This window comes from Carassius auratus, chromosome 5 (assembly GCF_003368295.1).
Source record: "Carassius auratus strain Wakin chromosome 5, ASM336829v1, whole genome shotgun sequence".
Lineage (NCBI taxonomy): Eukaryota > Metazoa > Chordata > Actinopteri > Cypriniformes > Cyprinidae > Carassius > Carassius auratus.
Genome location: NC_039247.1, coordinates 29,875,115 through 29,898,194, shown reverse-complemented (window position 1 = coordinate 29,898,194; position 23,080 = coordinate 29,875,115). Strand labels below are relative to the sequence as shown.

The 23,080-nt window shown below is 39.9% G+C and overlaps 1 protein-coding gene across 8 annotated transcripts in view; it reads left to right on the top strand.

Moving 5' to 3' along the window:
• LOC113085130 (ephrin type-B receptor 4-like) overlaps positions 1-22,483 on the top strand; it is a 41,966-nt gene extending 19,483 nt beyond the window's left edge. For 3 of the 8 annotated variants that reach the window (XM_026255098.1, XM_026255097.1, XM_026255100.1), the window contains 7 exons: positions 5,977-6,132; positions 6,238-6,573; positions 6,655-6,779; positions 9,156-9,324; positions 9,545-9,644; positions 13,708-13,866; positions 21,244-22,483. In XM_026255098.1, the coding sequence (XP_026110883.1) occupies positions 5,977-6,132; positions 6,238-6,573; positions 6,655-6,779; positions 9,156-9,324; positions 9,545-9,644; positions 13,708-13,866; positions 21,244-21,427 (1,229 nt within the window). In that variant the 3' untranslated portion in view covers positions 21,428-22,483. The remainder of the gene's footprint in view (positions 1-5,976; positions 6,133-6,237; positions 6,574-6,654; positions 6,780-9,155; positions 9,325-9,544; positions 9,645-13,707; positions 13,867-21,243) is intronic. The other 5 variants (XM_026255099.1, XM_026255101.1, XM_026255103.1 and 2 more) reach the window with 5 other exon arrangements.
• Positions 22,484-23,080: the final 597 nt, after the last annotated feature.

Here is a 23,080-nt window from a genome sequence, read left to right as displayed (position 1 = left end):
TCATTTAAAAAAAAAGTATTAAATAGAAAGGGGAAAAAAAACTGATCCTAAAATTTGTAACTGTAGTGTATTTACTATTACCACCTGATAATGAAAAATTACCATGGAGTATTTTCAGTTTAATAACGTCTGTTAACTTACAGCGGCATTAATTACGTTGAAGGTAAATAGTGATCTGATTTAATAATGATAAAGAATTCAGGGCTGGTCTTCCTTTCAGTTTGTCCCATAGGAGATTGAAGGTCAGGTTGAGCACATTGCATTTTGGAGACTCACAGTGTGCTCTGGTTGAATGATACACATTGTCAAATGTAGCTGGTCAACTGGGTTTACTTTCCATGCATACGAAACAATTTCTAACTGTGCACCGTATGCCGCAGACAGTAGCTCACCCTTCTGAGCATAAACCCCCATCTTTATAACTACTGTTACAAATGTATGAGTCTGAAGGACTGTCGAGTATAGAATATTTTACAAAAACAAACACACTGCTTTTCTACCTTAAGAGTACGTTTTGAGGACTTTTTAAAAAAAACCATGACTGCAACTTCAGCACTGATAAGAGGCCAGAGAGACCATAAAGGACAGATTGGACTGAATTAGACAAAGTCTGTAACACTTGGGAAAGAGGGAAAACACTGACTGAGTGAAAAGGGTGAGATGAAGGTCTCACAGAAAGGCAGTTTAGACCAGAGGAAGTGGAGCTGCTCGCTGTGGAGAAATGAGAAGAGAGGATTATTTCATCAGTGTCCTACAGCTGGACACATTTTCACTCACTATGACATTACAGTCTTGTGGTCAGGGATCTAGGAAGGAGGACCCAATTGCAGTGAGATGACAAGGTTTTATTGACAAGACAGACTGATACAAGAGGTAGTGAAGTGCACAAAAGATACCACAAACAGGAACAGCTAGGGAAGGCCACTGGGAAGGCTTCAGGAAACAACTGGCAAAATACTTTGGCAACAGAGGGGACAGCAAGACCAGGTTGATAGAGAAGACCACACAAGGCACCATAGAGCAGAGCTCAGGAACTTGTTGACCACAGACTCTGAGACAGACCAAATGCCAGGCAGGTAGAACCAGGGCAGGACACATGGGGACAGGTCAGGAACTTGAGCACAAGACTAGGACAAAGCTCCACAAAAACACAAGTTAAACTCAAGACAAGGAAAAATATAAGATAATTAACTAATAAAAGGTTAAGTAGCAAAATAAGAAACTACCAATTTAACCAACTCAAAATAATCCAACAAAACCAATAATCAAGACTAGAAAAACTAAAATATTACCAATAACAGCAAAAGGAAAGAACAAACAAATTACTAAAACAAGGAGCAAGCCAAGAACATGGAATTGCAAGGACTAGACAAAACAAGGGCACAAGACCAACCAGACAGGGAGACATGGACACATATTCAGCCACATCCACAGATAGAGACAGAGGGGGTGAGAATGACCACAGACCAGCAAGCACAAAAGGGTGAGGTGCACTAGGAAAATACATGAGGGACAGGTGAGCACAAATTAGACCAACTAGGCTAACAAGAGGATGTGGTAAAGAGGAAACAAGGTGGAGGGGCTAACGAAGCACATGGACAAGGAAAACAAGGCCATGTGCTGAAACAAGACATAGACACGAAAGAAAAACACAAGACAAACAGTGTCAGTGCAAAACCCTGGCACTTGTGCATCTGGGGTGCATTTACATTTCTGCATTCGGCAGACACTTGTATCCAAAGCCCTGTACAAGTCTGGCCATTATATTGCCATTTCAGATGAACTGCAGAAGCATTCTTTTATCAAAGAAGTACAAATAATATTTATTTATGTGGTCAAAAACATTACATTTAATTCACACTTAAGTGTATTGTTAACTGACATTAAGTGTATTTTAGTTCACATTAATTGCTTGTGTGTACATTGGTGCCCGTCTCACACCTAGATTTCCTACACTTTCATAGTTGTTGTGTTTAGGGGACACATGCAAGCATCATGACAAGTTTACATTAATCTACACCTTGCCTCCAACAGCGCACGGGTGTCAGAATGTTCGGAAACATACGGTTGCTCAGCCTTTTCAGACTTTTTTCACCGAATCGAAGAATGAAAACGAACTTCGTTTGAAGTATATCGGGGGCATTTAAAGTCTATAAAAGGCATGGGGCCCTATTTTAACGATCTGAAACGCAAGTGTCAAAGCGCGAAGCGCAAGTAACTTTGTGGGCGGGTCTCGGCGCTGTTGCTATTTTCCCGGCGGGATAAATGGCTCTTGCGCCCGGCGCAAATCTAAAATGGGTTGGTCTTAAGTAGCTTCATTATTCATAGGTGTGGTTTGGGCGTAAAGTGAAATAAACCAATCAGAACTTCATCCAACATTCCCTTTAAAAGCAGGTGCGCAAGTTCCATTATGGATTGCTATTATTATGACGTATTTACCAGGCGCACGCCAGGAGCGGTTCACAGCCGAGGAGACTTATGTTCTTGTAAGAACAGTGAAAAACAGAGAAGTTGTGTTGTATGGGGATGGGAGAAACCCACCCAAAATAGCGTCGGTTAAACAGGCGTGGGAGGAAATAGCCACAATTTGTCAGATGTACTTATATACACATATATCTTGCCACTATTTGGCCAACAGGTTAATATTTTTTTTAGTGTAACAATTTATGATTTGCAAAAATAACTGTTGCATCTGTGTAGATCACATGAGCAAAGTGTATGCGCGTTGTGCACGCTATACATTATGGTCAAGCATGCGCCCTTAAAATAGCATAATGAACAACGCGCAACGCGCCACTGACTTTAGACTAGGGGCCCTATCTTGCACCCAGCGCAATTGACTTTGTACACCGACGCATGTGTCATTCCTATTTTGCACCCGCGCAAAGCGCGCTTTTCCCTCCACAGAAGCACGTCGCTAAACTAGTGAATGAACTTGCGCTCCCTGGGCGGTTCAGCGCAAAAAAGGAGGCGTGTTCCGGCGCAAACGATCCCTGGTGCTATTTTGTTGTTCCATTAAACAATTGCGCCACTGACCAGAAAAAACCTAGTCTAAAGTCAGTGGCGCGTTGCGCGTTGTTCATTATGCTATTTTAAGGGCGCATGCTTGACCATAATGTATAGCGTGCACAACGCGCATACACTTTGCTCATGTAATCTACACAGATGCAACAGTTATTTTTGCAAATCATAAATTGTTACACTAAAAAAATATTAACACATGAGATGACGGAAATCATTGTGGTGTGCCACGAAGATGTGAAAAAATAGGCATAAATCTAGCTTACAAATTATTCAGGCTAATTATTCTCCCATCCCCATACAACACAACTTCTCTGTCTTTCACTGCTCTTACAAGAACATCAGTCTCCTCGGCTGTGAACCGCTCCTGGCGTGCGCCTGGTAAATACGCCATAATAATAGCAATCCATAATGGAACTTGCGCACCTGCTTTTAAAGGGAATGTTGGATGACGCTCTGATTGGTTTATTTCACGTTACGCCCAAACCACACCTATGAATAATGAAGCTACTTCAGACCAACCCATTTTAGATTTGCGCCGGGCGCAAGAGCCATTTATCCCGCCGGGAAAATAGCAACAGCGCCGAGACCCGCCCACAAACTTACTTGCGCTTCGCGCTTTGACAATTGCGTTTCAGATCGTTAAAATAGGGCCCTAGGTTTTTTCTGGTCAGTGGCGCAATTGTTTAATGGAACAGCAAAATAGCACCAGTGATTTTTTGCGCCGGAACACGCCTCCTTTTTTGCGCTGAACCGCCCAGGGAGCGCAAGTTCATTCACTAGTTTAGCGACGTGCTTCTGTGGAGGGAAAAGCGCGCTTTGCGCGGGTGCAAAATAGGAATGACACATGCGTCGGTGTACAAAGTCAATTGCGCTGGGTGCAAGATAGGGCCCATGAAGTTAGATGCATTACTATTCAGCACAATTTCAGGTCATTATGATTTGTCTTTCTTTCTTTTTTCTTTTTGAAAAATAGAAATGAGCTTATTATTAATACATTTTATTACTAAATTGATGAGAAGTGACAGTAAAGACATGAATTATATATATACATATACACACACACAAACCAGTGAAGAGGATAATAGTTTAGACCACGTTTTGGTCTGAGTGGAACTAATGCTTATCAAATCCAGATGTGTTTCCAACAATATGAGAGGGTTGTGGAGAACTGATTATGAAATGAAACCGATCAGGCAAACTCGTCTGTTCCTGTCTCATGAGATTCTTACGGTGGCCGAGAGAGCTCAACGCGCAGCAACTTAAGTAACGTTTCAAAGTGAATCATGTAATTATTCAGCTTATTTAGGCTAATAATATCCAAAAGATAAAGGAATCATGCAATCAGGGTGTTTAAAAAAAAAATCACCTTTCAGTTCAGCAACAACTCCACTGACCAGTAGCCACTGCACAATAAGCAAATCCCAGCTGGGTCCGACACTTTTTGGGGTCTCCTTGAAACATTTACATTGTGGTCAGTGCTACTTGCAGCGCGTTTGTTAATTTGCATGTGTTGTGAGGATTTGCAACACTTGTGTTGTCAAACTGTTGACAACAATTTGCAATTGCAATTTGGTCACCGTAGATTCTGCATTGCTTCTTCATACGTGTGTGTGTATGTGTGTTTGTTGTGAGTGGGTCACACCAGCTACTAAAGTTTCTTGGGTGACCTGAATGCGTGTTTTTCTGCTGAAAGTGTCAGTCGCTAGACTATAATTAAGTGTTTGAGTGGCTAAACATGCAGAAGAGCATGATCATATTTCATATATCATTCACCAGACTTTGCCATACAGACATTCAGAAGCGGTTTCAAGCCTGAATCAAACCAGCATCAACTGAAATAGACACCAGCACAAGTTTGGATTTGTTGTCTAAATGATTGTTTAAATGTTGACACAAAAGGACAAATAAGGTTCGTGCTTAACCCCTCAACTGTCACTGTCACTGTCACCTAGGTTTACCTTACTATATTACAATCAAATCTAATCTAATCTTGACAAACTATATATCGTTGGAAAGGTCTAAGACTCCCAAATATATATTTTACCAATGTTTTTTGTTAAAAATGATGTAGGAAAATAAATAGATACATTTATGACAAGAGTGCACCCTCAAGGTTTTGACCTTTGTTTAAAAAAAAAGACTTCCTTGTTGCCTTTTTTTTTCCGATCACATTTTAGAAATCATCAGAAATTATATATCGACTGAAAACTTAAAATCTCAAAATTCATCTTTTAAAACCCATTTTAAAATCAGACATTGCATTACCACGTAAATGGTACTTCAATATCATTACAAAATGTTTTAAGTCATGAATTATAAAAATTTAGGTTTTTATCATGCACATTCAAGTCTATCTTCAAAAATGTGAGTGACAGTCAAGGGGTTAAACTGTAAGTTATTCCTGTGATGCACAGCTGTATTTTCAGCATCATTCCTCCAGTCTTCAGTGTCACATGATCTTCAGAAAACATTCTGATATGATGATTTACTGCTCAAGAAACATTTCTGAATATTATCAATGTTGACAGTTGTGCTGCTTCAACCGTGATTTTTGTTATTCTTTGATGAACAGAGTTCTCAATTCAAACTTTAACCCACTAATGTTCACACGACTATTCTGGTTTTCTAGCTAAACCAGTCTGGACCACCATAGTTTTTTCAGTCCAACAGAGAAACACAGGTTGTGAGGGAATGAGTGCTGTGTTATCATGTATTAAACAAAAACACTTTCCCATCAAATAAACCCACACACACACACACACCTGCCATTTTAACAGAAATTCATATAGGAAATAGAATTTTTTTTATTATGTTTTTGCTGTATTTTTGATCAAATTAATGCAACCTTGGTGATGACTTTCGATTCATATGAGTCTGTATCTGTGTGTGCTTTCCCTTCCTGATTTAAAAACAACATGTTTTAAGTGTCTCTGTCTGGTTCTCTCTGTCCAGTGTGTCCGGTGGGTCGTTTTAAGATGGGATCTGGTCCTGGCCCGTGTTCAGTGTGTCCTGACTCCAGTCACACAGGAGAGACGGGATCCGCCTCGTGTGGGTGTCGCCCTGGTTTTTACCGGGCCCCTTCTGACAGTCCAGATACACCCTGCACACGTGCGTACAGCTTAAATCCTCCCGTCCCTTAACCCTACAAAGACTGCTGTTCACAGATGTGTCATCCAGATAAATCAAGCATCCTGTGTTTGTTGTCCTGTCCAGGTCCGCCCTCGTCCCCGCGCAGCCCTGTTCCCCAGGTCAATGACACGTCTCTCACGCTGGAGTGGAGTGAACCGTTAGACAGTGGGGGCCGATCGGACCTCACCTACAGTGTGGAGTGTCGAATGTGCCCGGCCCCTGGGGTCCCCTGCGCGCCATGCGGGGACGGTGTGAATTACCGACCATCCCAGACTGGGATCCAGGGCCGGCGCGTGAGCATTTGGGGTCTCCGACCTCACACCACCTACAGCTTCACCGTGATGGCCCTCAACGGGGTCTCTCCTCTGACCCTGCAGGGGCCCGCGGGGGACACCATCAACATCACCACCAGCCCCAACGGTGAGAGACAGAGAGACAGCGAAGCTGCACATGATGGAAAGGTGTTTTAGTTGAGTGTGTTAATTGCTTGTGTGTGTGTAGTTCCTGTACTGGTGTCGGGTTTGAGGAAGATCGCAGCCACAGAATCCAGCCTGACGCTGCACTGGAACACACCGACCCAATCACACTACAGGATCCTCCAGTACCAGCTGCGCTACTGTGAGAAGGTGAACTACTACACTGCACTATACCACTCTACACCATACTACACGTGCACTTGTAGTCAACTTTAATTCTTAGAAGTACATTTTTTATAAACTGCAGTATTAATGAAATAAAAGGCCACTTAAGCATACTTGAAGACAGACCTTTTATGGCTGCTTCTTAAGGGGGGGGGGGTAAAAATGGACTGACTGACTTTAAAATATATCAGTGCCTTGTTTCATCTCAAATGTCATTATTTCATGTTGAATAACACAGTAATGCAAAATACTTTATAATTTTAACCCTAGCGTATTATTCGATGTGACTTTTAAAGTTAATATATTTTAAATGAACCAACTTTTTATGTGTTTATTACAACAAATATATTTTAAAATAAGTTTCAATAGAAATTGACTTAAAGTATACTTTGGTTTACCACAAATGCTTTTCACTGCAAAGAAAATAGCACTAATTATGAAATTTGTATATAAAGATGTAAAAGCACTCTTAAAGGGTTAGTTCAGGCAAAAAGTCATTAATAACTCACCCTCATGTCGTTCCAAACCCGTAAGACCTCCGTTTATCTTTGGGACAGTTTAAGATATTTTAGATTTAGTCCGAGAGCTCTCAGTCCCTCCATTGAAGCTGTGTGTATGGTATACTGTCCATGTCCATGTCAAAGTAGTCCATGTGACACCAGAGGGTCCGTTAGAATTTTTTGAAGCATCAAAAATACATTTTGGTACAAAAATTACAAAAACTATGACTGTTGTAAGTGCGTTCACAGCAGTGTAGTAATATCCGGTTCGCGAACGAATCACTCGATGTAACTGGATCTTCTTGAACCAGTTCACCGAATCGAACTGAATCGTTTGAAACGGTTCACGTCTCCAGTAAGCATTAATCCACAAATGACTTAAGCTGTTAACTTTTTTTAATGTGGCTGACACTCCCTCTGAGTTCAAACAAACCAGTATCCTGGAGTAATTCATGCACTCAAACAGTATTACACTGACTGAACTGCTGTGAAGAAAGAACTGAAGATGAACACCGAGCCGAGCCAGATAATGAACAAAAGACTGATTCATTCTCGAGTCAAGAACCGTTTCTGTCAGACGCGTCCGATTCGAGAACCGAGGAGCTGATGATACTGTGCATGTATGATTCAGCGTGAAGCACAATGACACACAGAGCGTCTGAACTGAACTGATTCTTTTGGTGTTTGATTCTGAACTGATTCTGTGCTAATGTTATGAGCGCGGGTAAACCGAAGGCTTGAATCAAGGGCAATCATCAGCAATGACGTCATTACGTCGAGTGCAAAAGAACGGAAAAGAACCGAACTTCCCATCACTACTGGTGATCTGACTGACAACCGATGCAACCGGATCTTGACTCGAGAATGATCGAGTCACTCGTTCGTTCGTTATCTGGCTCGGCTCGGTGTTCATTTTCAGTTCTCTCTTCACAGCAGTTCAGTCAGTGTAATACTGTTTGAGTAAATGAATTACTCTAGTTCCTGTAGCTCAACTGGTAGAGCACTGTGCTAGCAAGCAAGCAAGCGCAAGGTTGGGGGTTTGAATCCCCGGGAACACATGATATGTAAAAATTGATAGCCTGAATGCACTGTAAGTCGCTTTGGATAAAAGCGTCCGCTAAATGCAAACATTTATTTATTTATTTATTTATTTAAACAAGTTAACAGCTTAAGTCATTTGTGGATTAATGCTTATTGATGACGCGAATCGTTTCAAATGATTCAGTTCGATTCAGTGAACTGGTTCAAAAAGATCCGGTTACATCGAGTGATTCGTTTGCAAACGAACCCTTTAAGTTCAGCTAATTGCATTTAAGTACTTCTTTTACTTGCACTCAAGAGGTCTTACATTGGTTTCAAAGAGCACACAGCATTTGCTCAGAATAATATGATTTCTCATATTTTTTTTAAACCTGTCTTTTCTCTGCTCTCTCCTCTGTTTTTAAGACCTCTCCATGTTTCTCTGTCTCCATTCGACTGAGAATCGACTACCGTATTTTTCGGACTATAAGTCTCACCTGAGTATAAGTCGCATCAGTCCAAAAATATGTCATGACAAGGAAAAAAACATACACAAGAAAATGAAGCAAGAACCAAGAGAAAACATTACCGTCTACAGCCGCGAGAGGGCGCTCTATGTCTTCAGTGTAGACTACAGGAGCACTGAGGAGTATAGAGCGCCCTCTCGTGGCTGGAGACGGTAATGTTTTCTCTTGGTTAATTTCTCTCGGTTCATGTCAAATTAATTTTGATAAATAAGTCACACCTGACTATAAGTCGCAGGACCAGCCAAACTATGACTTATAGTCCAGAAAATATGGTAAATTATTTTAATGGAAGATATTGGTGTGTTCTTTGACAGGAGCGCGGCTTTGAGGAGTGCTCCTATCATTATATGGAGAGTAATCTCAACGAGGTGGTGTTGAGTGATTTGCGCAGAGCGACGCAGTACGAGGTTCAGGTCCGCGCTCGCACCTTGGCCGGCTACGGTAGCTTCGGTCAGGCTGTTGTCTTTCGGACCCTTCCTGACGGTAAGAAAAGTTCTAGTCGAAGGAGTCAACTCTCACAAGTCTTGTGCTAATTCATAAAAGGACATCTTTTTGTTCCCTAGAGTCTTGTCTGAGAAGGTGTTTTATTGATTTTTTTTCCCCTCTTTGTGTAGATCGAAGCTCTTTTTTTTTTGAGATTGTATTTCTGTTTTTAACCCATCTCTCTCTCACTCTGGCTGTGTGCCTCTCTTTGTTTCCCTAGAAGATGATTCCTCGTCTCCAGTGCTTGTTACCGGGATCCTGATAGCCACGGGCATGCTGGTGCTCATCATCGCCATTGCTGCTGTAATCTGCTGTAAAAGGTACAACAAGAGACCAACAAGAAAAAGAGATTGTGAAGTTGTTATAATTGGGCTTATGTGGAAACTTTGAGTGCAGAAAGTTCAGGAGATTTCCACTGAATCGAACAGCTGTCATTCACACCTCCCCTGTCCACTGCATGTTTGCTTATGAAATATTTTGCCTATTTTTAGTAATGCTCTCAGCAGTGTTAAACACATTTTACTATAGTTAAATTTGCTGTTTTCAATGTTGTGATACTTCGTCTTATCCTGGGTTAATGATTACTCAATTAATAGTATAATTTTAGGACTACCTGTTTTACTGAGTAATGCATGAGTCTGGGAAACCTATTTGGAAACAGTCATTATTTTTTGGCCAAATGATCAGTGTTGTTATTGTTTACTAAAACTAATAACAGGGTTATTACCATTAACCAAAACTACCAGACCCACCCCCCTGAAAAAAAGAAAAAAGTTGTTACTTGAAATAAAGTGAAACTAAATAAAAAAGAGCTCAAACATATTACTTATTAAACATTTATTTTAATTAGCTGCCAAGGCAACATTAAAAAAATTTGTAAAGTACAATTAAATAAACTAAAATCTAATAAAAACTATATATATATATATATATATATTAGTGATGGGCCATTATCGCCATTAACATACTGCGTTAACGTGAGACTCTTATCGGGCAATAAAAAAAATATTGCCGTTAATCTATTCTCAAAGTTGGGTTGGGAGCTGGGTTTATACTACGCAAGCTATGATGACTTTCACCTTGATATTTTTGCGCGGATGTATACCTAGCCAAATCTGTTGGGGGCGAGAACGAGTCTTTAATCCTGTGTGTAATGGCGCGTTCAAGTACTGCTGGGAAGTTTGTACGCACAAGATGGGAAGTTGTGCTTACGACGGCATGTGCGTTCAAGTCACTTTCATTGGAGCAAGATGGAGGGTACTTTCTCTTAATTAATAACACAAAATACAGCAATGTTCTTAAACTCTTGTTCTAGAAAATGTAAAACAAAGAAATGTGCATTAGGTATACTTTGTTTTTTAATGTTTTAAATTAATTTATAAAACCACTGCCAACTTTATTGTTACAAGTTGTATTGTTATATTATAATCCCATCATATTATGCATCGTCGATTAACTTACTGCGCTGTAAATAGAAAAGCCTGACAAAATCACTGCTAAATACCTTTAAGTATTGTGTATTCCGCCATGTTAATAACTGACATGCCCCCAACTCGTACAGATCGGGGCTTAAAGAAAATCCAGAGCTTCCCACTGGTATTTACGATATTGTGGTGGCATTCATGTTCATTCAACTCGTAAATACAATCTATACAAGATGACTTGAACGCACCATATGCCTACTGTGAAATTACCACATCGAATGTGACGTGCTAACATGGATGCAGCTAAGATGCGGCCGGGTTTGCTTCAGGGAATTATTTTTTTTTTAAAGAAGCTTCCCAATGGAAACCTCAACAAGATGCACGCCTGTTTCACACATAATCCGTCTGCAGTGTGTATGCAGTCCGTGTGCATTACGTATGTGGTGCTGAAGCAGCACGGACTCATACTCATTGTGCTTTCACATAGGACCTGTTTGCAGTCCAGTACAGGGTACATGAACGATCGCTGCACTGCTGCGGACGCACGCTCCTGGAACGCACTGACGGACCGCAACCACATGAACGCTGGAATCCGTTAACATTGGTGCGTAAAAAAATACGAAACGCATACGCACTGCAGACGGAGTATGTGTGAAACAGGCATAAGGTTGTTTGCACCTTGTGCAATGTGGAATTTGTTTAAATTTTTCTCAAGCAGTTTGTGATGCATTTTGGAAAAAGGAGATGAGCCCCTGTTCTAATGCACCACCTGGCTTGAGAAACCCGTTCTCAAAGACTTAACGTTTCTTTTAGTCATTATTTTATTTGGGTAGCATACATACTCTAAATTCAAATGAGCCATTTTAATCTAGATTAATTCCAAGATTACAGTGAGATTAATCTAGATTAAAACATTTTTATCTATGCCCATCACTATATACAGTATTGTTCAAAATAATAGCAGTACAATGTGACTAACCAGAATAATCAAGGTTTTTAGTATATTTTTTATTGCTACATGGCAAACAAGTTACCAGTAGGTTCAGTAGATTGTCAGAAAACAAACAAGACCCAGCATTCATGATATGCACGCTCTTAAGGCTGTGCAATTGGGCAATTAGTTGAATTAGTTGAAAGGGGTGTGTTCAAAAAAATAGCAGTGTCTACCTTTGACTGTACAAACTCAAAACTATTTTGTACAAACATTTTTTTTTTCTGGGATTTAGCAATCCTGTGAATCACTAAACTAATATTTAGTTGTATGACCACAGTTTTTTAAAACTGCTTGACATCTGTGTGGCATGGAGTCAACCAACTTGTGGCACCTCTCAGCTGTTATTCCACTCCATGATTCTTTAACAACATTCCACAATTCATTCACATTTCTTGGTTTTGCTTCAGAAACAGCATTTTTGATATCACCCCACAAGTTCTCAATTGGATTAAGGTCTGGAGATTGGGCTGGCCACTCCATAACATTAATTTTGTTGGTTTGGAACCAAGACTTTGCCCGTTTACTAGTGTGTTTTGGGTCATTGTCTTGTTGAAACAACCATTTCAAGGGCATGTCCTCTTCAGCATAGGGCAACATGACCTCTTCAAGTATTTTAACATATGCAAACTGATCCATGATCCCTGGTATGCGATAAATAGGCCCAACACCATAGTAGGAGAAACATGCCCATATCATGATGCTTGCACCTCCATGCTTCACTGTCTTCACTGTGTACTGTGGCTTGAATTCAGAGTTTGGGGGTCGTCTCACAAACTGCCTGTGGCCCTTGGACCCAAAAAGAACAATTTTACTCTCATCAGTCCACAAAATGTTCCTCCATTTCTCTTTAGGCCAGTTGATGTGTTCTTTGGCAAATTGTAACCTCTTCTGCACATGCCTTTTTTTTAACAGAGGGACTTTGCGGGGGATTCTTGAAAATAGATTAGCTTCACACAGACGTCTTCTAACTGTCACAGTACTTACAGGTAACTCCAGACTGTCTTTGATCATCCTGGAGGTGATCATTGGCTGAGCCTTTGCCATTCTGGTTATTCTTCTATCCATTTTGATAGTTGTCTTCCGTTTTCTTCCACGTCTCTCTGGTTTTGCTCTCCATTTTAAGGCATTGGAGATCATTTTAGCTGAACAGCCTATCATTTTTTGCACCTCTTTATAGGTTTTCCCCTCTCTAATCAACTTTTTAATCAAAGTACGCTGTTCTTCTGAACAATGTCTTGAACGACCCATTTTCCTCAGCTTTCAAATGCATGTTCAACAAGTGTTGGCTTCATCCTTAAATAGGGGCCACCTGATTCACACCTGTTTCTTCACAAAATTGATGACCTCAGTGATTGAATGCCACACTGCTATTTTTTTGAACACACCCCTTTCAACTAATTCAACTAATTGCCCAATTGCACAGCCTTAAGAGCGTGCATATCATGAATGCTGGGTCTCATTTGTTTTCTGAGAATCTACTGAACCTACTGGTAACTTGTTTGCCATGTAGCAATAAAAAAATATACGAAAAACCTTGATTATTCTGGTTAGTCACATTGTACTGCTATTATTTTGAACAATACTGTATATATAGACTATATATATAAACGAATAAAAATGACAACAAACAAAAAAAGCAGAAATTTAAACAAAGATTTTTATGAAAACAGAAAATATAAATGTTTTTTTCAAATTTAATATGTAATAGATTATCAAAAATTATAACAGATTATTAATGATACTAAAAGAACACTGACTAAAAATCATTTTCTGTAAATAAAATTAAAATAAAATATGAGCAAAAAATTAAAATCTACCAAAAAATTTAATAGAAATGTTGCCTTGGCAATTAGCTGAAATAAAATAATTTTAAGTAGAAACACTAAAATTACTGGAGCTATAACTGAAATAAACATATTAAGCTTTATATAACATCTTAAAACTTGTCTCTGTCTTGCTCCTCAGACGCTCTCACCCTCCGTTAGACCAGCACTTCCCTCTGACGCCCGCGTCCTGTGGGACGGTGTCTGATTGGCTCAGGGCCATTAAGATGGAGCGTTACGAGGAGAGCTTTCTGCAGGACGGTTACACATCTATGCAGCTGCTCACCCACATCACCACAGAGTGAGTGAAGATAACAGCACATCCATTCAGCTACATCACTCAGCTAGAAGGGTTATGGAAATAAACAGATAAAACAGACAGCAAAATAGAAGCAGGACTTAATTACAAGGAAGATTTAAAAAATTTGTACTCCTAGAATACGTGAATTTGTAATCAAATTCATAAAAATAAAAAACAAAGAAACTAATTAATTATATTATATTATATTATATTATATTATATTATATTATATTATATTATATTATATTATATTATATTATATTAAAAAGTTTGGAGTTAGTAATTTTATATATAAATTAGGGGTGCACCGATCAAGATTGGCCGATCAAATGCGATCGGCCAATCTATCAGCGTTTATTTGCGCAGCTAGTCAGTTAACAACGGCTCTGTGTAGTAACATATATGTGAAATCACACACCTGAGGGAATTTACCGCTGATTAGATAACTGGCTTTACTGACGAGATGCACATTAATGATCGCCCATCTTTATCGGTACAACCCTAATATAAATAAAATATATATGTCATGATTCTGCCTTCATGTCCTTACTTTTCTCTAGTCTTGAGGCAGGATCATGACAGACCCGTGTTTTGTGTACAAGCACATGGCCTTGTCTTTGGGCCATGTGCTTGTGTTGTCTCGTTCCCTTGCCCCGCCCCCTTGTTATCCTAGTTGTCGTGATTTCCTTACCTGTGCCACCTGTTGTGTCTTGATTAGTTCTCCTATTTAGATCCCCTAGTGTGCTCTGTCTTTTGTCGGTTCATTGTGATTGTTCCCACATTGTGATATGTGTTTCTACATGTTCCTGTGATATATTGCTAATCGGTTTTGCTCTTGGAAGAAGACGTTGTGAGACTTGTTATTGTTTATTTGTAACGAATAACGAATAATATTTATCATGCAAGCAGAGAGTCATGACAAACGTTTAGTGATCATTTGAACACGACTGAATCCATTCAATGCACACATTTTCATTACGCAGAACACTTTGAGCGAGTCTTAATGTTAATGAACTTCACTAAACAAATGTGCGTGTGCCGCGCAAACCAGCAAAAGGTAAAGATGCAAACATGTAGGACAAGTAGACAATGTATCTGTATCTAAGCTGATTATTAGCCTACTCTTGAGAGAGAACTGATTTGGTTTTTGACAGACTGAGACGCGCAGCGCGGCTGTTTGATTGGTGAGCGCGCTGTGCTTATTCCATTCATTCGTATCATATCGTAGCCTACGCTTTAAATATTTGCCTTTTAAATATATATAAATAATATAACGTGTAGCTATGATGTATTTTTATAGGTAAAATTACTCTTGCAACACTCTGATTTCTGAGAGATGCACAGAGAGGCGACAACAATGCGGTGTTTGATTTGCTCTCTTTTCACTAAAGTTTACATTCATTCACTTCTGGCGCTAATCCCCTGGCTCAACTGTTATCTAGCAAACACCAGACTGTGTCAGCTTCAGCCGAGTATTCAGGCAGAATTATTCCTTGTGCGTTATTCGTTATCCATTATCCGTGCCATATTCGGCTTCAGGCACAACCCTAATTATTACATTACATATTTTATTTTTACATGCAACATAGATAAGGTCATATAGTAACAGCTCCACGCAATATTGTAATTCTAAAATTCACGTCGTACTTGCAAACACTTTGTATGCATTATGGTTAATGCATGCTGGAGTAGTCGATTGTTTCCGACAGTGCTCGACTAGTCCATGCAAGCCCTAGTACAGTATGACAAAAATTTCGCTGTATTTATGTGCGCATGTCCAGTAGAGCCAAACGTATCCATTCTATCCTTGCTGTGCGCATTTGTCATATCCCGAGCTTTGCGTGTGTCTGTGCACTGTGCCAAGGCATCTGTCATATACATTTTTGACCACAGATATAATGTCAACAAAAAATAAAGTACATAAAAATTATTTGACCTTACAGTTCCAAACTTTGTTTGTCTATCCAAGTTTAGCTCCCAGGGTCGGACTGGGGGTAAAACCAGTACTCATTACCAAGGCCCCAAAGGAAGAGAGGGCCCTGTCCTACAGAGTTGTTACTTTGCACATGCTTTTTGATCATTACAAATAATAATGTAAAATGATTTTCTTAGAATAGGAGATATGCTTTCTCTCGCATCACAAACATTATCAGTAGTTAAGTATGTGGTCTTGAAGAGGACCCTTTTTTCTTTCATTTGGACTCGGTCTTGGACTTGGACTCGAAACTTTTGGACTTGGACTTGACTTGGACTCGAACCTCTTTGGACTCAGTCTTGACTCGGTCTCGACTAGTCCTGGACTTGGACTTGACCTGGACTCGACAAAGCTGGACTTGACTACAGCTCTAGTCATTTGTCCTGAGACCACTCCCCTCCCTACACCACCAAGACCTGCCCGGACTCCTAGTCGTCAGCCTTCGTCCCGTCCTCTTAAGACTCCTGCCCCAGCAACCCACCCACCCTGGTCTTCCCCCCCCCATAAACTTTGTTGTCCCGCCTCCTCCCCTTCCTTGTTTTTTTTTTTTTATTTTGTCACCCTAACCCTGCCGTTGTGTATTCATGTTTGCCTTTGTTGTTATTTGTCATGTCTTGTTGGCTTTTGTCTCTGTCTCAGTCAGTCATGTCCCGTGTTTGATGTTCCCTTGAGGAGCGTCTGGAAGCCGCTCCTTAAGGGAGGGGTTCTGTCATGATTCTGCCTTCATGTCCTGACTTTTCTCTAGTCTTGAGGCAGGATCATGACAGACCCGTGTTTTGTGTACAAGCACATGGCCTTGTCTGTGGGCCATGTGCTTGTGTTGTCTCGTTCCCTTGCCCCGCCCCCTTGTTATCCTAGTTGTCATGATTTCCTTACCTGTGCCACCTGTTGTGTCTTGATTAGTTCTCCTATTTAGATCCCCTAGTGTGCTCTGTCTTTTGTCGGTTCATTGTGATTGTTCCTACATTGTGATATGTGTTTCTACATGTTCTTGTGATATATTGCAAATCGGTTTTGTTCTTGGAAGAAGACGTTGTGAGACTTGCTATTGTTTATTTGTAGTTAGTGTTCTTGTGTTTTGAGTCTTTGTTTATCGTGTCTTCCCAGTCTTAAGTTATTTAGTATCTGCCCTAGTCATTGTTTTTCCCCCTCGTGGGTTTTGTTTTCCCCTTTTTGCAGTAATAAATCCTGTGTTTAGTACATCCTGTCTGCAAGTGAGTTCCTCCTTACCCTCCATGTGATAATATATACATATAATATGTGACCCTGGAGCACAAAACCAGTCTTAAGTGTAAATTTTTCGAAATTGAGATTTATACATCATTTGCAAGGGATCAGACAATATTTGTCTAAGATACAACTATTTGAAAATCTGGAATCTGAGGGAGCAAAAAAATCTAAATATTGATAAAATCATATGAATAATAATAAAAATATATTCGATTCGATTATATTACTAACTTTTTAAAAGTGTTTGAAAGAAGTGTCTTCAAGGCATCTTTTGATAAAAAAAAATCTATGAGTTTACATTACTTTACATTTACATGTATTCATTTAGCAGATGCTTTTATCCAAAGCGACTTACAAATGAGGACAGTGGAAGCAATCAAAAACAACAAAAAGAGCAATGATATACAAGTGCTATAACAAGTCTCAGTTAACTTAAACTAAGTATGCGTAGCAAGGGCTTTTAAATAATATAATAATTAAAAAGAAAAGAGAGAGAATAAAAAAGAATAGAGCAAGCTAGTGTTAGAGGTCTTTATATACACACACACACACACACACACAATTGCATTATAAATGAAAAGAAAATAGAATACAAAAAGATTAGAAAGGTACAGTATTGTTCAAAATAATAGCAGTACAATGTGACTAACCAGAATAATCAAGGTTTTTCGTATATTTTTTTATTGCTACATGGCAAACAAGTTACCAGTAGGTTCAGTAGATTCTCAGAAAACAAATGAGACCCAGCATTCATGATATGCACGCTCTTAAGGCTGTGCAATTGGGCAATTAGTTGAATTAGTTGAAATGGATGTGTTCAAAAAAATAGCAGTGTGGCATTCAATCACTGAGGTCATAAATTTTGTGAAGAAACAGGTGTGAATCAGGTGGCCCCTATTTAAGGATGAAGCCAACACTTGTTGAACATGCATTTGAAAGCTGAGGAAAATGGGTCGTTCAAGACATTGTTCAGAAGAACAGCATACTTTGATTAAAAAGTTGATTAGAGAGGGGAAAACCTATAAAGAGGTGCAAAAAATGATAGGCTGTTCAGCTAAAATGATCTCCAATGCCTTAAAATGGAGAGCAAAACCAGAGAGACGTGGAAGAAAACGGAAGACAACCATCAAAATGGATAGAAGAATAACCAGAATGGCAAAGGCTCAGCCAATGATCACCTCCAGGATGATCAAAGACAGTCTGGAGTTACCTGTAAGTACTGTGACAGTTAGAAGACGTCTGTGTGAAGCTAATCTATTTTCAAGAATCCCCCGCAAAGTCCCTCTGTTAAAAAAAAGGCATGTGCAGAAGAGGTTACAATTTGCCAAAGAACACATCAATTGGCCTAAAGAGAAATGGAGGAACATTTTGTGGACTGATGAGAGTAAAATTGTTCTTTTTGGGTCCAAGGGCCACAGGCAGTTTGTGAGACGACCCCCAAACTCTGAATTCAAGCCACAGTACACAGTGAAGACAGTGAAGCATGGAGGTGCAAGCATCATGATATGGGCATGTTTCTCCTACTATGGTGTTGGGCCTATTTATCGCATACCAGGGATCATGGATCAGTTTGCATATGTTAAAATACTTGAAGAGGTCATGTTGCCCTATGCTGAAGAGGACATGCCCTTGAAATGGTTGTTTCAACAAGACAATGACCCAAAACACACTAGTAAACGGGCAAAGTCTTGGTTCCAAACCAACAAAATTAATGTTATGGAGTGGCCAGCCCAATCTCCAGACCTTAATCCAATTGAGAACTTGTGGGGTGATATCAAAAACGCTGTTTCTGAAGCAAAACCAAGAAATGTGAATGAATTGTGGAATGTTGTTAAAGAATCATGGAGTGGAATAACAGCTGAGAGGTGCCACAAGTTGGTTGACTCCATGCCACACAGATGTCAAGCAGTTTTAAAAAACTGTGGTCATACAACTAAATATTAGTTTAGTGATTCACAGGATTGCTAAATCCCAGAAAAAAAAATGTTTGTACAAAATAGTTTTGAGTTTGTACAGTCAAAGGTAGACACTGCTATTTTTTTGAACACACCCCTTTCAACTAATTGCCCAATTGCACAGCCTTAAGAGCGTGCATATCATGAATGCTGGGTCTTGTTTGTTTTCTGACAATCTACTGAACCTACTGGTAACTTGTTTGCCACGTAGCAATAAAAAATATACTAAAAACCTTGATTATTCTGGTTAGTCACATTGTACTGCTATTATTTTGAACAATACTGTAGTTAGATTTTTTTAAGAATAGAATTACAATAGTGATTGTTAAAGTTGGAGGATCAAATAAAGATGGAAGAGACGGGTTTTAATGCGATTCTTGAAGATGGGTAACGACTCAGCTGCTCGGATTGAGTTGGGGAGGTCAAAAAAGTGACTTTGTGCTTCTTTGGGATGGCACAATCAAGCGACATTCACTTGCAGAACTTAGTAGTGTTTAATTTTATTAATGAAAAATGTAGCAAAGTCATCAGCTATTAGAGATGAAGCAGGAAGGGGAGGAGGAGGACAAAGAAGTGAGGAGAATGTTTTAAAAAGCATGCACGAGTTAGACAAATTGTTAATGTTGTTATGGTAATATGTAATTTTAGCAGAGGAAACATTAGCAGAGAGGGAAGATAGGAGTGACTGATACACATTAAGGTCAGTAGTATTTTTGGACTTGCACAACTCTAAGCTTAGAACGGTGTTCGCGTAGAACATCAGATAACCAAGGGGCAGAAGGGGTGTTACGGGCTGGCCTGGAAGATAAGGGGCAAACAGTGTCTAAACAAGATGTAAGAGTGGAGCAGAAAGTATCAGTAGCACTGTTCGCGTCCAAAGATGCAAACAGTTTAGGGGAAGGAAGTGAAGATGAAACCATTGCAGATAGCCGGGAGGGTGAAAGTGTGCGTAGGTTACGTCGAAAGATGACATGTGGAGGGATAAGTGATGTGTCAGGGACCATGTTGAGGTTAAGAGTGAGGAGGAAGTGATCCGACGTGTGCAGTGGAGTAACCAGAACATGATTAGTAGAGCAGTGTCGTGTATAAATAAGGTCCAATTGGTTGCCTGATTTGTGAGTAGCAGTAGTTGACACTCGGTTGAGATCAAAAGAGGTAAGCAGAGTGTGGAAATCAGCAAACAGAGGTTTATCTAGATGGATGTTGAAATCTCCAAGCATAACTAGGGGAGTTGAGAGCAACACATCTAATTCATCCAAAAAGTTACCCAGTGGTCCTGGAGGTCGATTGACAACTACAAAATGTATTTTAAATAGGTGGGTAACAGTAACTGAATGAGATTCAAAGGAGCTGTTGATACCCAAAGATTGTAAAGAATTAAATTTCCAATCATTAGAGATGAGCAGACCAGTACCTCCACCTCTTCCAGTCAAACGGGGGGAGTGGGAAAATGAGAAATTATTGGAGAGTGCTGCAGGTGTAGCAGTGTTCTCTGGTTTAATCCAGGTCTCTGTTAAGGCCATGAGATGAAGCTTTGAATGACTAATAATAGAAGTAATGAAATCGGCTTTGTTTACAGCAGACTGGCAATTCCAGAGACCAATAGAAAAAGAAAGTAGTTTATTAGCAGACATAGGCAAAGTGTGCAGGTTATTAAGATTGAACTGTCTACATTGTGTGATGCATGGTTTACGAGTGGTAATGATAGTAGGGATCTGGAAACACATAGTGAGAACTGGTTATAAACAAAAACTGAAACAGAAATTAAACAAGAAGAAGGAAAAAGAGATTAATCAAAACAATACTTATATCCCCTGTCGGTGTCTGAAGTTTAATTGTCTTTAAAAAATAATAGTTTTCTGTCTGATTATATTTGAACAGCAATCTATTTCTGTGATGCTCCGCTGTATTTTCAACATCATTACTGCAGTCTTCAGTGTCACACGATCTTCAGAAATCATTATAATACGCTGAATTGGTGCTTTGAATTGAATCGATTTTGAAAACATTTGTAACATTTTTTTTTTTAAATGTCAGTTTTGATCAGTGCAATGCATTTATGCCGAATGAAATTTATTTTAAAAAAGCAAACACGTGATGTATATTTCTTTTATTTCCTTATTGTTTATAATGATGTTAACACTATAATATAATCTTTTCTATGCTCATGTCTGCTGTTATTTTAAAAGCTAAGTTCTTTATCCTCTCTCTCTCGAGTCAGGGATCTGCTGCGTTTGGGAATAACTCTGGCTGGTCATCAGAAGAAGATCCTGTCCAGCATCGAGGCTCTTGGGATTCAAAACTAAACTCCAGGGAGTGTGCTCTACTGAGTGAAGCGTCCACACACACACACACACACACATGCAGACGCTTGCTGAGTTTGCCTGAGAACTTCGTGTAACCTACACACTCACAATCAGGAACATTTGTACTTTCTTTTTTGCCGGGTCACTTAAGGGTCAGGATGGCTTACTTGCTTCCAAGACTACCTAAAGGAAACCAGTCTAGGAACCTGCATCCCACTAATATTACAAAGCATCATTTGTGATATGAAGTGGCTCTTATAGAGATGTTATCCCCAACATTTCAAGGAAAGACGTCTCAATGCAAAGACACTGATGAAGGTCACTCCCATATAGCAAATGTCTTCTGGCCCAGATCCGGGCCACACAATGACTTTTCCCTCGGCCCAAGTACCGCAAAGAATGATGGTTCGGAAGTGGCCCAGAACTGGATTAAAGACTCAGGCCAGACATGGGCCATAACCGGTCTGAATCTCAGCCAGTTAATCAGCCTTAGTTGGCCCTGATCTGGGCCAAAACAGGTTTTATTATTGGTGCCAATTTTAGTAAACCAGAATCCCTAAATCTGAGCCACACCTGAGCCTTATAGCCCAGACCCAACCCAGAGAGCAAGCAGTGTCGGCCCAGATCCGGCCGAATGGATTTCACGATTTCTGGGCCAACACTATATTGCTGTCTGGGAATTTTAATATTTCATATTATTACCTTGTTTATTACTATGATCGCAATTACTCATTTTGTGTCATGCTTTAATGTAGAATGGGTCAGATAATATGCTCCCAGATCTTAGCCTGATTTTGGCCACATATTACTGGACTGATTTGAGCCACACTCCTCCCACTTACAATCGGCCCTCATGTAGTTTGCCGGATCCCCACCGTGCCGTCATTGCCACACATGGCCCAGCTCTGGAGAGAGGTCTCTGCAGAGCAAAAGTGGGTATTTATCACTTTGTGGGTGTTTTCAAACTGCTGGGTGTTTCTGAATCATGCAATCAAAATGATCCCCCTTACCCAACCCCACCCCATCCCTAAACCTAACATAACTATGACGTTAGCCAATCAGGTATCATGGAGTACAGCGGGATTTTCAAAGCGTTTGGCCATAAAAGATGGTTCATTACCAACTTTATTTAGAACAACGAGCATCTCTGAATCACAACGCGAATTATGATTATGAAGTTATGTGTCTGTTTTCTCCCGAGCGTCTTATCAGTATGTGTGCTGTCTGCAGCCTTTGTTTGTGCTGATCGTCATGTACAAACACGTCATTAAAATGAACTGTAACTCTGTGAATACTCAACGAAGAGACATGAGAGAGATATCTATAGAAAGGTTGACATGTCTACTTTAAAAATAAACAAGTGCTGCCAAAAAAAGATATTCTGTGATAAAGTAATCCATATGAAAACAACGCGATGTCTGTTTTTCATGCCTCCCTTCCTTAGATCTAATGTGACCACCCCCCCGCGTTGAACGCACTATTCAGATTCAAACTGAAGCGCGCGGCTTGAATACACCCACACAGAAGAAAAAGCAGCGAGACTGTTCAAGTTTTTTATTTTACTGTTTGCTTCGCGATGAGAGGAATAAGACATAATTCACCCCAGCAGATGCTAACGCATAGTTTACCGTGGAGATTTGTGCGGAACAACCAATCCATACTGGTTATGTTAGTTGACCAATCAGAACACAGTATGCTACCGAAAGGTGGGGTTTAAGGAAACTGAATCTTTTGAACAGCTATGCGCA